This window comes from Cryptomeria japonica, chromosome 10 (assembly GCF_030272615.1).
Source record: "Cryptomeria japonica chromosome 10, Sugi_1.0, whole genome shotgun sequence".
NCBI lineage: Eukaryota > Viridiplantae > Streptophyta > Pinopsida > Cupressales > Cupressaceae > Cryptomeria > Cryptomeria japonica.
In genome coordinates, this window is record NC_081414.1 from 879231286 (window position 1) to 879248042 (window position 16757).

The window sequence follows — 16757 nt, forward strand, 5'->3', positions numbered from 1 at the left end:
CAGCATATGCCCTTGAGAGATGCGTAACGGTGTCAGAGTGCAACGAGCTATTGGATAAAATAGTTCATCTGGCTAAAGATGTCAAGAAATTCGGAGAAGCGATTACTCACGATACTGAAAGGCTTAGGTATGCTGTCCAAGTAATAGTAGAAGGTACATGCCTCTGTATATACAACAGCACTCAGAGAAATGTGGTTGGTATCGCCTTTCCTACTTTCTCTTTTTCCTTACGCTTCTATATTAATTTGATTCGTGTTTTTTTTTATTCAGTATATTTTCCAAATATTTCTCTCACTGATATGTAAATTTCATTTTTACACCAAGGATGCGGCCTTCCCTGTGCTCTATATGGTGATTTTGAATGAATAAAAGAATTTTTTTAATGATGTCTATGAAATGAAACAGTTTATAATCAAAGATAGCATCCATTTTTAAAGAGATGAACACACTAGTTGTCCACACCATCAGAAATCCTTTCTGATTTGACGTTATTGAAATTTTTATTTAGGTGAGGAGCAAGAACCCATTTAAAAAATTTAACCTGTAGACTATGTACTTTACCACTTGCTAAATTTTTTATTTCTACCTCACATGTAGCAGACTCAATGATTTTCGGAAATATGCACTTTATGAAGATGCCAATGATTATGTTGGATGATTTTGATAGGTACTGGATTGCCCACGTAATGAAGGATCAACTTGAGAAGATTGTTAAGAGTATACAAGATATTACATCTTCTCTCACTCCCCCCACAGTTGTAAACAGTTTCACCACCGTTGGAGACATTAAAAGGCAACTAACTTAGCATATGCAGCGATCTCCATAGAAGCTCCTCGACTTCAAGCCAAGTACACACTGTGAACATCATTCGTAGCCTTCATTTGTTTTGGAGAATGTTTTTATTTGTTTCCCAAGCATGTCATCTTCTTATTGTATTTTGTTAAACATATGCAGAAAGTATAGATGAGAAAGTCGCGAAAGTGAAAGAAATCGTGGATTTGGAAGGCAGTGAAACAACTGTAGCTCTTGTATTATGGGGTTTCGGGGGTATTGGAAAGAGTGTTTTGGCATTCATAGTCATTCAAGAGTTGGAATGCATTTCCAAAGGTTTCATGTTTTTGAAAGATTAAAAATTTACAACATAAGAAACAGACAAAGCTGAAGAAGAAGAAGACAAATTTCAGAACTAATACTATTGATAACTTGTACTCATAAACTTCTTAACTACATTACAATTGCATTGTTTTATACACTTTGATCTCCTACATTGATCAAAGTAGAAAAACAATAAAACAAAACTTAAAAAACCCAAAAAAACAGTAACAAGACTATTTTTACAAACTAAAATTAAAACTTGTCTTCGTAGCAGTTTTATGAACTGCTATTACACACTAAAGCATAAAGCATGAATTAAAACAAAACAAAAATCTAAAGCTAACTGTGTACTCATCTCTAGCTCAGATGCGTTCTCATCTCCAACTCAACAATCGTATCTTCAATCTCCCCCTGAATGATGAATGGAGGTAAGTCCCAAGTGAGTTTGGAAAGTAACAAAAGTCGATACTGGAAGAGCTTTGGTGAAGATATCAGCAGATTATTCAGATGAAGGATAGAACTGCAACTCCACTTGTCCATCTTGAACCAAGTCACGAATGTAATGATGTCGGATCTCGATGTGTTTCGTTCTGGCATGAAACACTGGATTCTTTGTCATGGAAATAGTGATATTGTTATCACAATAGATGGTGGTTGGATGCTTAGGAACAAAATATAGATCTATCAATATCCTTCTTATCCATACTGCTTGAGAACTTGCTGATGAAGCTGCCATGTATTCCACTTCTATTGAAGAAAGAGCCACTGTTGCCTGTTTCTTACTACTCCAGGATACAACTCCAAAGACAAATGAAAAAACATAACCAGATGTAGATTTCCTATCATCCACTGAACTGGCCCAATCTGAATCTATGTAACCAACTAGTTCAAACTTGTCAGTGGGAGAATACTGAATGCCAAAATTCTGTGTACCACTTACATACCTCAAAATTCTTTTAGCAACCCACCAATGTGACTCATGTGGATCCTGCATGAACCGAGAGATGAGGCTCACAACATACATAATATTAGGTCTTGTGGTTGTGAGATACATGAGGCACCAACCAAACTCCTATACTGAGTTGCATCAACCTCATCTTCCTTGGTTAGTTTTTCACCAAGGGCTATGGGGGTTGCAAATGCTTTGCATGCCACCATGTTAAAATTCTTCAATAAATTAGCTATATACTTGGATTGAGAAATAAATATACCTTTTGATGTTTGTTGTACTTCCACACCAAGCAAATAGTACATAAGTCCCAGATCTGAAATTTCAAACTGTTGTTTCATTTCTGCTTGAAACTTCTCCATGAGATCTTTGCTATTACCTGTATAAATCAAATCATCAACATATAGGCAAACTATGAGAATATCATTACCAATATGTTGGACATACAAGGTAGGTTCTGAGTGGCTTCTATTGAATCCTTTTTTCATGAAATAACTATCAATCCTAGCATACCAGGCACGAGGAGCTTGCTTCAACTCATAAAGGGCTTTCTTCACCTTGTAGACTAAGTGCTCTTTTTCTGGAACTTCATAACCCATAGGTTGTTCTACATAAACTTCCTCATCTATGTAACCATTAAAGAATGTTGATTTCACATGCATTTGAAATATTGACCACTTGTATTGTGCTGCAATAGCCAATATAATCTTGACTGTATCAAGACGAGCCATTGGAGCAAAAGTTTTTGCATAATCCACTGCAAGAGTTTGTGCAAACCCCTTGGCAGCTAGTCTTGCTTTATGGCGTTCTACTGAACCATCTGCATGATATTTGAATTTGTAAATCCATTTCACACCAATCACCTCCTTACCTTTGGGAAGTGAAACTAATTCCCAAATATTATTCTTATGAATGGAATTCATTTCATCATTCATAACATTAACCCATATGGGTTCTTTCACTGCTTCTTCATACATAGAGGGTTCAGCTTTAATTGCACTAAACAAAGCAAAATTAGCAACAGGATTTATATTGGTACTCCTCTGGTAAACATCAACTAAACTTCGTACCTTTCGTGGAATGGATGCTGGAGGTGATGGTGGAGGTGAATCTTCACCTGAATTTGTGCTACTTGAAGAACTAGGTGAGCTTGGAGGACTAGAACTGGAGCTAGAACTTCCACTAGAGCAAGAATCTTCACCTGAATTTTTCTGCACATCATTTTTCCATTGCCATACTCCCCCTTCATCAAAAATCACATCCCAGTTAACAATCCATTACTTTATCTCAGGATTATACAATTTGTAGCCTTTAGTTGCAGTAGAGTAGCCCACAAAGATACAAAGTTAGGATTTGGCATCCAACTTCTTCCGCTTTTGATCTGGAATATGCACATATGACAAGCATCCAAAAATGCAAAGATGAGCCACTAAAGGCTTGTGACCACTCCAGGCTTCCTTTGGAGTTAGATTTTGAACTACTTTCGTGGGACTACGGTTGAGAATATATACTATAGTGGAAACTGCTTCTCCCCAAAAACTATTTAGAATATTTTTTGTCTACAACATGCTTCATGCCATTTCCATAATGGTACGGTTCTTTCTTTCAGCAATACCATTTTGTTGAGGTGTATATGCGGCGGTAAGCTGTCTCTGGATGCTATTCTTAGCACAAAAATCAACAAACTCATTAGAAATAAACTCTCCCCCTCTATCTGTTATGAGTATCTTGATAGGATACGCACTTTGTTTTTGAGCCAATGCTTTAAAATTCTTGAAGCATGCAAAGGCTTCAGATTTTTGCTTCAAAAAATAAACCCAAGTGTGGTGAGAGTAATCATCAATGAATGTCAAAAAATAAAAGTTCTTACCCAATGATGGCTCTTGCATATCACCAGAGATGTCAGCATGCACAAGCTTTAGAGGAGATTTGGCTCTCCATGATTTTCCCATCGGAAAACTATCTTGGTGATGCTTGCCAAGTGCACACCCTGAACAAACTTCTTCTTTTTCCTTGATTGGAGGAAGACCTCTCACCATATTCTTCTTATTCAACAAAGTTAGCCCTTGAAAATTTAGATGACCATATCGTTGATGCCATAACTATGAATCATTTATGGTTGATTTTAATGCACGCAACTTACTGGAAACCAATTTGAGAGGAAACAATCTATTCTTTGTCATATAAGTCTTTGCTACAAGATGATGATTATTAGATTTATCAAAATTTTTACAGTAGCTATCTTCAAATACAACTTTATAGTTCTTTTCTAGAAGTTGTCCTATTCTCAAAAGACTATGCTATAATTCTAGTACAAAGAAAGTATTATGGATATTTGTAGTGTCTCCTTTCTTAGTCTTGACTGCAAGGGTACCTTTTCTCATTACATCAACCTCCTTATCATCTCCAAATTTAACTTTACTCGTCATTGAATCATCTAATTTGACAAAGAAATCCGATTTACGTGTCATGTGATTTGAACAACCATTGTCCAAAAACCAAACATCCTCTTGGGGTTCTTTTTCCAAATTGCATGCAAAGAATGTAGAATTCTTTGCATCAGAAGATTCTTCTGCATAACTAGCTCTTGACTTATTCAAGTCAGATTTCTTCTTTTTGCACTCAGATTCATAGTGCCCATATCTTTCACAATATCTGCACTAAATACTCCTTCTATCAACAAAACTTTGTCCTCTTCTTCTGTTATTTCTAGAAGATTCACCTTAAAATTTAGCAGTATGAGAGGGAGGAGATTTGGATTTTTCCTCAATATTCATAGAAGACTGGAAAGCTTGAACAAAACTTTCCATAGAATGTTGAATGCACTCTTCATGAGACTGAAAAGAACCAATTAATTGTGCAACTTTGAAAGTAGTTAGATCTTTATTTTCTTCAATAGCAATTACTACTGGATCAAATTTAGGAGGAAGAGACCTCAAAAAAAATTCTACAATTTTCTAATCTGACATAGTTTCTCTTTGAGTCCTAAGCTGATTCACAATACCTTGAGTCCTAGTAATAAATTCATGAATGGACTCAGATTCTTTCATCCTCAAATTTTTAAATTCTCTTCGAGAAGTTTGAAGTCTTAGCAATTTGATTTTATCTGTACCTTGGTATGTAGTTTGTAGAGCCTCCCATGCATCCTTTGATTTTGTGAGATTTACAATTCGAGGAAAATTTGAGAAATCCAAGGCAAATTGAATGGTGAAAAGAGCTTTGTTATCCTTCTTTCTATCTTCTTTCAACTGATTTTTTTGTTGTGGTGTCCATGTATTGAATGTATTCTAATCAATAGGTTTTGTGTATCCACCTTCCACAAAATCCCAAAGATCTTGGGATAAAAATAGGGTCTTGATCTTGATACTCCAATAATCATAGTTTTCTCTAGTAAATAATGGAAGTTGAAATGCTAAATCCTTTCCATTAGCCACCTGCACAATCAAAAAATTCTGCAACCTGCTCTAATACCAAATAAAAGATTAAAAATTTACAACACAAGAAACAAACAAAACTGAAAAAGAAAAAGACAAATTTCAAAACTGATAATATTGATAACTTGTATTCACAAACTTCTTAACTACATTACAATTGCATTGTTTTATACACCTTGATCTCCTACATTGATCAAAGCAGAAAAACAATAAAGCAAAACTTAAAACATCCAAAACAAACTGTAACAAGACTATATTTACAAACTAAAATTAAAACTTTTCTTCGTAGCAGTTTTATGAACGGCTGTTACACACTAAAGCATAAAGCATGAATTAAAACAAAACAAAAATCTAAAGCTGACTGCGTTCTCATCTCCAGCTCAGCAATCGTATCTTCAGTTTTGTAGGGTGATTGATGAGAAAACGCCTTACAAGAGATCTCACATCAAGCAGCTACAAGAAGAAATCATTTATGATTTTGGCGGAGGCAAATTGGATTTGCGAAATACAGAGGAAGGGCGACAACAAGTGCAACAAGTTGTGAGGAACAAACGTTGTCTTTTATTTATTGACAACGTGGTTGATTCTTGGTATATCAAAGAACTCTTACGAAGAAAATTTCTACGATTAGAGGAAAGTATGGGTTCAGTGCAGGTAACAAAAGGGACGATGTTAAGGATTCTTATAACCTCTCGACAAAACAACATCAAACATTTGATAAATATCAAAAAATGTAATGAATAACACGTAGATTCCCTGTCTGACACTGCGGCCAAAATCATCCTGTGCAAAAAAAATTTAGGTGAGGGTGAGGATGAAAGCCAACTTAATGGGGAATTCAATGAAGAGGGGTGTATAAATGCCATTGCGGAGGCATGCAAAGGTTTACCGCTACTTTTGTCTGTTTTCAGAAATTACTGGAGGGTCGAAAGGAACCAGACTATTTATGAGAAAGCCCTCGAAAGGATTACAAATTACAACGAATTCTTAGTTGTGCTGGAAGATGAGTATAGGCTAAAAAATATAAAAGGCGTAGTCCTTATGGACAACACAAGTTTAGCTACAATTGAATCCACACATTTAAATGCCATGCGCCGTTCCTTGAGGGTCCTAATGCTAGGAGATTCGGTGGTAATAAATGGCCTATGCGATGGAGCTTTTACAAATCTGAGATATCTGCAACTAGAGGACGTGGCCGGTTTTCCATTTACAAATGCTTCCAAAATGGCGAGGCTTAAATATTTCCACAATAAACCGAATGCTGGCATGGATTTACCTCAGGTAAATATGCAAGCTAATCGTTTTAAGTTGTAGAACAACTTGGTTTAATTTTATAGTTTCTCATTGCAGGGTTTTGAAACTTTATGCCCTTATTGTTTGAACAGCCCCAGGAATGGACTGCTTTCCTTACCCATCGCCTTCCTTTATCTCCTCAACTCCGAAGACACTCTCTTCAGTCCCCATTTCATTTTTTTCGTCTGATAGGCCAAACTATATAGGCAACATTAGTTTTAATATTTTCAATATCTCTCTATCTAATATGATCTTCCATGCTGACAGCTTCCTCGCACTCTAAAGATTATAGATTAAGAAGTACCACATGCAGGTTGCAACGAGTTTGCAACGCTTCCACTCGAAAATCTATACATTTATAGTTTTAACTATTAATATTGTGTCATCTTATTTTGTTTTCCCAAAACTTCAAGACTCCATGTGTGCAGGAAAAGCTCACAAATATGCTGTATCTTTTGTTTTAAATATCAGGCATAGCTTAAATTGATAGTTCCCATTTTATATAATAGGTTGGTTTTTAGTTGAATTGTTTTCACTATAATTATTCACTGTTTATATTTAATCACTCGTATTATGATAATGTCTTGCATTTTACATTGGCCCAAGTTCGTTTGTGTGGTCTGGTATGCATTGTGGTGCTTGCTGCACATGGTCAAACTAAACAAAACAAAAATTTGAAGATAATCCTTTTGGAAAGACTAATGTATAATTATGTGCAATAATACGGTTTCACCAAATTATAGCCGTCTATCCAGCACCTAGGGTGAACTGTCCGTGGATGATGCCTATTTATCAGCAGTAGAATGAACTACCACTGTATTCCAGTTAATTGATTGTTTTCATTTTTAACTACTTCCAAAATCTAAAACATTAAGAAAAGAAAAGAGATAACTCCTGCTGCATTCTAATCTTTTGGTGGTTTCAATTTTCCATTGCCTCTAGAAGTTCAAAAAATTGTAAGCAAGATTAATCACATGAATTTCTCTTTTTATGTGTGGAGTTTTGCTCGCAATCTTTCATTCAATTTTATTCTCTAAAACTGCAATCTTTTCACTCAAATTTGCTACAAACAAATTGAACTCAAGCTCTAATCGCTTATCTAGTTATCTTACCCCTCTTTGGCAATTGTAGTTTTGATGTTTGCTTTCCTATTTTAGGATGTGTTTTCTTCCACAACTAGGGTTTCCTTCAGCAATCTGTGTTTGATGGTTTTAAAGGTCACGATTCTTTCTAGGGCTTAGCTCTATTCAACCAGCGTTCAGCTTAAAATTTGATGTAGAAGAATACAAAAAGGTATATGATAATCTCACATTAAAATATATTATTTTAAATATTTATTTTAAGGTACTCTCGTAGTGTCATTATAAATGCAACTATTTTTCAAGTAATTTTTTTGAAAATTTATATATTTTTTTCATTATTCTAAAGTTTATAAAATTTAATGGATTTTTGGTCTATTATTGAAATTGAATGTTTTTAAGTGAGTCCATCAAGGATGATGTCTTGTCGAGTGCAAGGTCCCAACATCATAAGATATGAGCATGGGATCATACATTAGAAATTTTTGATAAAATAGTTACCCCTTACTCCTTTTCTTATCCAAATAGGTTTCAGCATAAGACTTGTGCTCCAATATTGAGTAAATAAAATGATATTAGGAGAATATAAAATACCATATCAAGAAAATATAAATATCTTGTAAAACATATATGTTTTATTATAATAGTTGTTTAGTTTTCTTAGATAGTGATGGAATTTTAACAAGAAGTAGAAAATATGTCAGGTATATTATATGTCAATCGAGGAAAACGAAAATGATGTAAATATTGAAGGATGAATTGATAAACTATAGTTTATAAAGTGGAAAATACACAAAAATGCTTTAAAGATAATATAGTGACAAAATATGCAGCTATCCATAGATTTCATCATTCACAACAATAAGAAAAGTAGTTTATTAAATTTATAGTTATAGGATTATGATTGGGACTTATATGTCAAGATTGTGAGAAGATATTTGTCAAAAAAATATGTTTAAATTTTTTTAAAGTTATAAATTTGTGCATCATCAGTTCCATAAACTTACCATTTGCATGGAATGAATGTATAAATTTAGTTAATAATTCTATTCTTACATTCTTTAAAAAAATTCTTACTTAATTAGGGAAGGGCCCTATCCCAAGAAACAGAAAAAGAAACAAAAACTAATCCTCAACTAGAGAAACAAAATCTAAACAAAAACCTTCAAAGTACCAGTAAACTAAGAGAAATATTTTTTTGTGAAAGAGATAGGCACATAGGCCAACCATAAAGAAACATTAAAAAATAGTACTAATTGTCGTGAGTGTGAAGTAGGGTACCTGTAGTTGCAACACAAACACTCAATAGATCATTACAAGCATGGTTAGCAAATTGAAACCAAATGAAAGATAAACCATGGCAAAGCAACCTATCGCCTCCTAAGAGATGCGAGTGTGGATTTGTTCTCAGCTCTGGATGAGAAACCCCAGTGACTTGACTACACCAAGATGGAGGATTTAAAATGATATGATGTGCAAGCTAGATGAATGTATGATTATGCTAGATTGATCCAAGAAGATAATTATGCTAATGATATACATGATTATGCTAAATGATTGCATAATTAAGCTAGATGAGAGATTGATTATTCTATATGATTCAACAATTATGCTAGAAGATGATCAAATTAAGCTAGATCTAAGATGCAATAAAAAATAAAAATGATAAACTAGAATGCTAGAAATGATATGCCTATAGTAACAATTATTAAGATGAATGCAAGAAGGGATCCTTTGTGTTCCAAAATGGGGGATATTTATAGGATTTCCAAGGCCAGGGGTGAGGTGGCAAGAATCAATGGTTAAGATTGAATTTGAAGATATCAAGGGTCAAATTGGAGGAGGTTGGAGGGAGGGGCACTTGTCATCTATGTGGTGACAAGTGTCAAGGAATCTTTCTCACAAGAGGGCAAGTGTCCAAGGGAGGAGACATGTGGGAAAAATGCCATGTGTCTCAAGGGGAGAATATCCAATGCAAAGGAGGTTATGATAAGGAGGTTAGGATGGGGTTAGTTAAACCCATGATTGGTTGGAATGGGTTAGGTTAGGGGGTGGTTAGGTTAGGTGGTTAGAAGTTAGGAGGCATGTGGGGAATTTGAATTAAAAAATTCAAATAATAGGAAAAGGCTAATTAACTTTCAACAAACTCATAAATTGATTTGCTTAAATTAATTAGGTGATTAGAAGAAATAAATTTAATGGGGAGGATTAATTAATTTAGATTAATTAATCAAAGAGGACTATTGAAATGAGCTTAATGAATAAATCCTTAGATTTATTGATAAGTAGATGAATGGGGAATTAATCAAATTGCTAGTGAATTCAATTAAATTGGAAAGGGGGATTAATTAAATAATTTCTAATTTAATTAATCATCTTCAGACCATTTTTAGGTGTATACACTAATGACAAAAAAAAAACAAGGACAACAATGTTGAGGTCTATAATCATTTGATGAGGTTACAACGAGCCATGAGAAAATCTAAAAAGTTCCCCAAGCCTCTCTATTATTCATTGCATGATCCTCATTCTTGTATTCACCATCCTCTATGCCCTATTTTTTCTACTATGCTTTGATATTAGAGCTCCTTGGAAGAATCCCAGTGACAATTTTTTTCATTGGACCATTGCTAATGTCAAGAATAGTATTGACGCATTGTGCAATTTTGCCAAACTTTTCTTTGTTCTTTTGCTTGATCTTCTCCTCAAGCTCATTCACCTAGTTTTGTAGCATCTCAACTTGATTCTTTAGACATAAAACCATAGTTCTCTCCCTTTTGTAATTCTTTCAATTCAAGTGGTAGCCAATGTCTTAGATTATTAATCTCCCTATCCTCATGCATAACCTTATTATTATCTTCTTCCTGCTCTTCCTTATCTCTATACTCTTCACCATTGTCTTCGTCTCCTTCATTGACATCATCTTATTCCTCGATCTCCTTGTTGTGATCATCTTTGTTGTTAAATTCAATCTCCATCTTATCAATGTGTTTCTTAACATTATCCACTCTAATTATTCCTACTAATCTATGACTACCGTGAATTCCATCATCACTTATCCTTACTCTTATCACATTGTTCTTCATCGCCCTCCCTTATGTCCATTATAGTTTGAGGGTTAGGGCTTTTCCATTCTCCTTTCATTTTCTTGGGAGGGTACGCAACATTACACAATTGAGTTTTCCTCTTACCCGGGGAAACCTTGAGAAGTTTAGTATGAAAAGGATGAATATTTCACATCACCTGGGAAGCCACCCCCATAGTAGGGTTAGACAATTTTTTATTTCCTTTTTTGGTTTGTTTTTTAGTGAAAATCCTAGGTTTTAAAAATATCGTGGTCAAAAGTCACAATGCTAGAGCTGAAGGGGAAAGGTTGAGGTATAATAGACAACTAGAATTTATAAATGGCCACAATGAGACCTTGGTGTGGAGGAGGATCGACACTATTATTAGCACAACATTGATTTAATGAGAGTGGGTATAAGAAAATAATATTATTTCACCATGTCTAATATGTTTTAGGAGGAGTAAACAATATTTATGAACAATGGTAAAACTCCCTTCTAATGTAAAATATTCCATGACATATTTGTTACCTATAAAAGCCTCAAACTTCTTAGTAGAGGTTTTAGAAGGCTTTAAATGTTTAAAGAGAGAAAGAAGGTCATTTCAAATGACTTGTCTTATGATGTCAAATGCATGAAAAGGGTGAGTGATGACTTTGTTTTATAAAAAATAAAAGCTCTAATTTAAGGTCTTCTTTCATGTAAATGAGTTAAGTTTGAGTGTTTTGCAATAAGGAGGGAGTGCAAAATTTAAAACAAGCAATCCTACATTGAATTAGGGTTTTATTTTAGTTAACATTTAGCCTCTTCTTTTGACCTCAGGTTTTCATCAAGAGAATGGACTTTTTTGCTAAAAGGTTACATGCAAACAAACCCTCCAATGACCCTTCTTGCCTTATCAAGAACCTACCAAGAATAGTCATCTGGAGTTTGCAGAGCTTCATGTATACATAAAGAGTAGTCATAAGGTTCCAAGGAATAGTTAAAGAGTTATTTCAAGGGTTTTTAACACAAGATATGTCAAATGATAGAGAAGAAAATGTGAAAAGGGCCAAGCAATCAATAGAGAACACTGTACTTTTTTGATGCAAAAAAACATGCATAACTTTTCTTGTCAAAACAGGTCTGCTCAATCTCATCGAAGTCTTCCTTTTGTATTTCATGAAAACAAAGTTATTTTTGTATTCTTGTAAAGGGTTTGGCTTCTTTATTTCCTGAGACTGAAAATCATTATGGGAGAAGAAATGACAATGTATAGGCAATGACATGTCGATGGTAAATGTTTAATATTGATAGAAGATTTATTTATCATTGATATGATTTATTGTGCATTACCAAAGTTAGTTTATAAAGTTAAATTTAAATATTTAACTTTATTAAAGTTAAGTCTATAGTTGTGGGAAGTATTTAAATAAAATGGTCCCTTTTATTTTATTATACACTGGAGACATAAGTTGTAAAAAGCGTGTTATGTTTATTTATCCCACATTGGCAAAGCATGTGTATGAGCTCTTGTGAGAGAATTATAAAAGAGATTGAAGTTCTCTCTTTCAACATCCTTGGTTGGAGAATTTGTTAGTATATTGCTAGTGTAATTTCTTAAGGGTTTGTGAGGAGAAAATCCCTCATTATTGACATTCTCTTTGCTAAGGTAAGCTATAGCCAAGAGGATTATTGAGTGTTTTCATTTAGGAAACACAATTGGGCTTCATTGTTGGGTTAATATTTTTAGACTGATTTATGAACAGTGATTTCACTACAATGTTGATGATAAAATGATTTTTTCTATATTGTCACTACTACAGTGATTTGCTACAATGCATTGCTATAGTGATTTGTAGATTTGTAGTCTTTTAGAGTCGTCTTTTAGAGTCGTTAGGGTGAATTTTGTGAACTCTTCATCAAAACCATTTGCAAAAACATGATTCAAAGATTACAAAAAACACACAGAGAAAAAGGAGGTAAAAGAGTGTATGCTACAATGTCATGTACATTAATTTCAGTATTTGTTTTTTTCAATATAGTGGAACATTTGATCAACCTTTTGAAATGAAAAAGAAATATTTTGGAGGACAAGAAAGAGGATGAATTAGTGTACATAACATTGAAGTTACCGATGATTTTTTTTGCATTTTTTTTTGACTTATGACTCTTGTAAAAATGATGTATCGACGATCAACAAAAAATGTATTTAATGTAACCAATCTCTTATGTTAATAATATGCATGCATTGTAAACAAATTTTTTTATCATAACAATTTTTTCCACAACTTAACCTTTTCAAATTAACTTAAATTCATTCTTATTGACTTTCTAACATTTTAAAGTCAATCCATTTGAATTATAAATAATTACTACCAACTATTTCATAAACGATCAATATAAATTGCGTAGGGAAAACGTAGATTTCCTTTTACAGCAACAAATTACGTGTTTAACGGTCCCAATTGCGCATAGGAAAGAGTCAAATTGCGCGTATGACGGAGTGGCATCTTTATACTGTCAAGATTGATTCACGATTTAGATACCTTCCAGCGTCGAATATTTGGAAGGATGAAAATGAGCGCTATGCTATTCAAAGAACTCAAGTCAGATCCACCGCACTACTTCGGCCATGTTCGTTTTCTATTTAAATTCGAAAAATAGAGCTGGTGTGGTTATCGAAATGGCGATGAATTATTTGCTCCTCGCAATTTCTATGATTATTACATTGAATAATTGCACTTCATCAGCACTGCATGGTGGGGATACGCTTTTAATGGGGGGTTCGCTCGCTGGAAATCAGACCATAACGTCAAAGAATGGAACGTTTACGTTGGGGTTTTTCTCTCCGAGAGGAACGAGTAATTGGTATGTTGGCATCTGGTATGCACGAATGTCTCCGAAGGTCACAGTTTGGGTGGCTAACAGAGATAATCCTGTCAGAAGTGTGCCTGGTGTCCTGAAATTTTCAAGCGAAGGTCGTCTCAGACTGTTTGATAGAGAAGGGCGTTCAGTGTGGTCGACTGATGTTGGTCTGAAAGGATCGTGGGCTATGATAACAGACCCTGGTAATTTTATCATGCTGGGTCATGGTCACAATAAGTCAGAGATAGTTTGGGAGAGTTTCGCTCATCCGGGAGATACATGGTTGCCTGGCATGAAGATGTGGAAAGGCATGAAGCTAACTTCGTGGAAGAGTTCTGTGGATCCTGCAATTGGGTTATTTTCTTTCGAAATGGACAAGTCTCCTGGAAAGACGGACATGGTGTTGGTCTATAACAACAGTGTTACATATTGGTCCAGTGGAGAATGGACTGGGAGTTATTTTGCAAACATTCCCGAAGGGGAGGCTTATACTCAAAAGATATTCATATTTTCCTTTGTGAGGGTTTCTCCTTCAAGAATAAACTATCAGTTTAGAGTAATCACGTGGGGACATATATTGACTGGGCGCGTAGTGTTAAATGAGAAGGGTGAATTAAAAATTTACCTCTGGATGGATGATGATGCTTGGAATGAGGCATGGTCATCACACCGAGGTCAATGCAGTGAGCATGATATCTGTGGGGCGTATGGACTGTGTAATCTGAATGATGTATGTAGTTGTATTGAGGGTTTCATTCCCAAGCAATACACTCAAGGTTTGTTGTCAAGTGGGTGTGCGCGGCGAAGAACCTTGCACTGCTCTATCACCGCGGGCACCACCGACGGCTTCCTGGAATCCAAGAACCGAAACTTGCCCGAAGAAGGAGCTGTCTCATACAACAACGAGTCAACACTGCAAGGCTGCAGGACTGTTTGTCTCAACAATTGCTCCTGTACAGCCTTTTCTTTCGTTATCTCTGATCTACCAGTCTGTAGACTCTGGTTTGGGGATTTATTCATAATGCGGGTTTCATCTGACAACCAATCCATCTTCATCAGGCTAGCTGTTTCTGAGTTGCCCCCCTCGATGTCAAGCAGAAGCGACAAAACCCCTGTAGTTCTTATTGTACTTCTTTCTGTCGTGGCTTTCCTGGTTGTCTCATCTCTCCTTTTTGGCGCATTTCTTATGTGGAAACGTCGAAGACTGCGAAAGAAAGGCTTGGAAGAGGATGTGCCGATATCTCTCAAAATGTTCACTTACAAAGAGCTCCGAATTGCAACGGAGAATTTCAAGCACAAGCTGGGAAGCGGTGCATTCGGTTCTGTGTTCAAAGGAACTCTGCCAGACAGCACGCTTGTGGCTGTTAAAAGATTAGAGTGCTCTGCAGGAGCAGAAAAGCAATTCCGTGGGGAAATAAATACCATCGGGAGAATACAGCATGTGAATTTGGTGAAGCTCTGGGGATTCTGTGTAGAAGGCTCTCGAAGGCTACTGGTTTATGCCTACATGCCCAATGGTTCTCTAAATTCATTTCTCTTCTGTGAAGAGGGAGAAGCAGAGACGGTTTTATTGGATTGGAAGACCCGTTTTGAGATCGCACTGGGTACTGCGCGTGGATTAGTTTATCTCCATGAGGAATGCAAGGATCGTATCATTCACTGTGATATAAAGCCTGAAAACATTCTTTTGGACGGTGACTTCAGCCCGCAGATAGCTGATTTTGGTTTGGCAAAGCTGGTGGGCAGAGATTTCAGTCGTGTATTGACGACCACAAGAGGAACTCGAGGGTACTTGGCCCCCGAGTGGATCTCCGGCCTTCCTATCACTTCCAAGGTGGACGTATACAGTTTTGGTATGACATTGCTGGAAATTTTATCCGGTCGTAGAAATTTGGACTTGAAGGTGGAGAAGAGCAGATTGTACTTTCCTACCTGGGCTTTATCACAGATTGGGGGAGGAAACATAATAGGTGTTGTGGATGTAAGAATAGCAAGTGAGGCGAATATCGAAGAGGTGAGAAGAGCAGCAGTGGTGGCGGGGCTATGCATTCAAGACGATGAAAATAGGAGGCCAAGCATGGGTGAAGTGGTGAGGATATTAGAGGGGACGATGGAAGCTCCTGTGCCAGAGATTCCAAGGTCCCTACAGGTGTTGGTAGATCAAGTAGAAGACGACGAAACTGCTCAAACTCCTGGGATGTTATTAAGCAGTTCTATGCCCACGTAACAATGTTTTAGAGAATTGTAATTAAAATAATGAACTATTTAGCAAAACCTTCAGGAAGTATAGATATAGTGTAGAACGGTGTTGCTACCAATGTTCGAATGGACAACACCCTCTTACTCTCTTTATCTGATAATTTAAGAAAATTTAAGAACTAGTACTTGTATCTAGAGGAGTTTCAAGGATACGTGAATAAGAAATTGAAAGTAGAATTTAAATGTATTTTAATATTAGTTTAGATATTTTAAATAAATCTATCTAAAGAAATATCGTTAGATATCAATTGAAACTACTTTATTTACTTTAAAATTATTTAATTTCATTTTAAATTATATTTATTACATATAAATATAATTAAATTATATTGTATTTACATTGTATTTTATTTTATATGGTGTTTATTTAAATATTTTAAGTTTATAATTAATATTAATATTTTGACATGTGCATGGTTATCAAATTTAAGTTAAAAGATAAAAGTTAACATTAACATGGTCATACTCTACCCCTTGCTGCCATTGTAGAATGCCTATCGGTATTAATTACATGGTTAATTGTATAGTATAAAACTATATATATATTTTGACTTAAAATATGAATTTTGATTTTTACAAATAATCAATGTAATTTCATTAAAAATTTCCAACTAATCCATTTTTGTATGATAGAACATGGAGTTTTCTTTGTCTATTTAAACAAAGAACCTTTCTTCATTTCATGGAAGTATGTTGCAACCAATTATAAATATTTAAATCTTCTCAAGTATCCAT

At 35.1% G+C, this 16757-nt stretch overlaps 1 protein-coding gene across 1 annotated transcript; it reads left to right on the forward strand.

Moving 5' to 3' along the window:
* Nucleotides 1–13581: 13581 nt before the first annotated feature.
* On the forward strand, nucleotides 13582–15990 carry LOC131026730 (G-type lectin S-receptor-like serine/threonine-protein kinase At2g19130). Its single transcript, XM_057956668.2, has one exon. The coding sequence runs from the start codon at nucleotides 13582–13584 to the stop codon at nucleotides 15988–15990; it is 2409 nt and encodes an 802-aa protein (XP_057812651.2).
* The last annotated feature ends 767 nt before the right edge of the window (nucleotides 15991–16757 follow it).

Excerpts from the sequence above, each read along its gene's own strand:
- LOC131026730 (XM_057956668.2), top strand. The coding sequence starts at position 13,582 with ATGGCGATGAATTATTTGCTCCTCGCAATTTCTATGATTATTACATTG.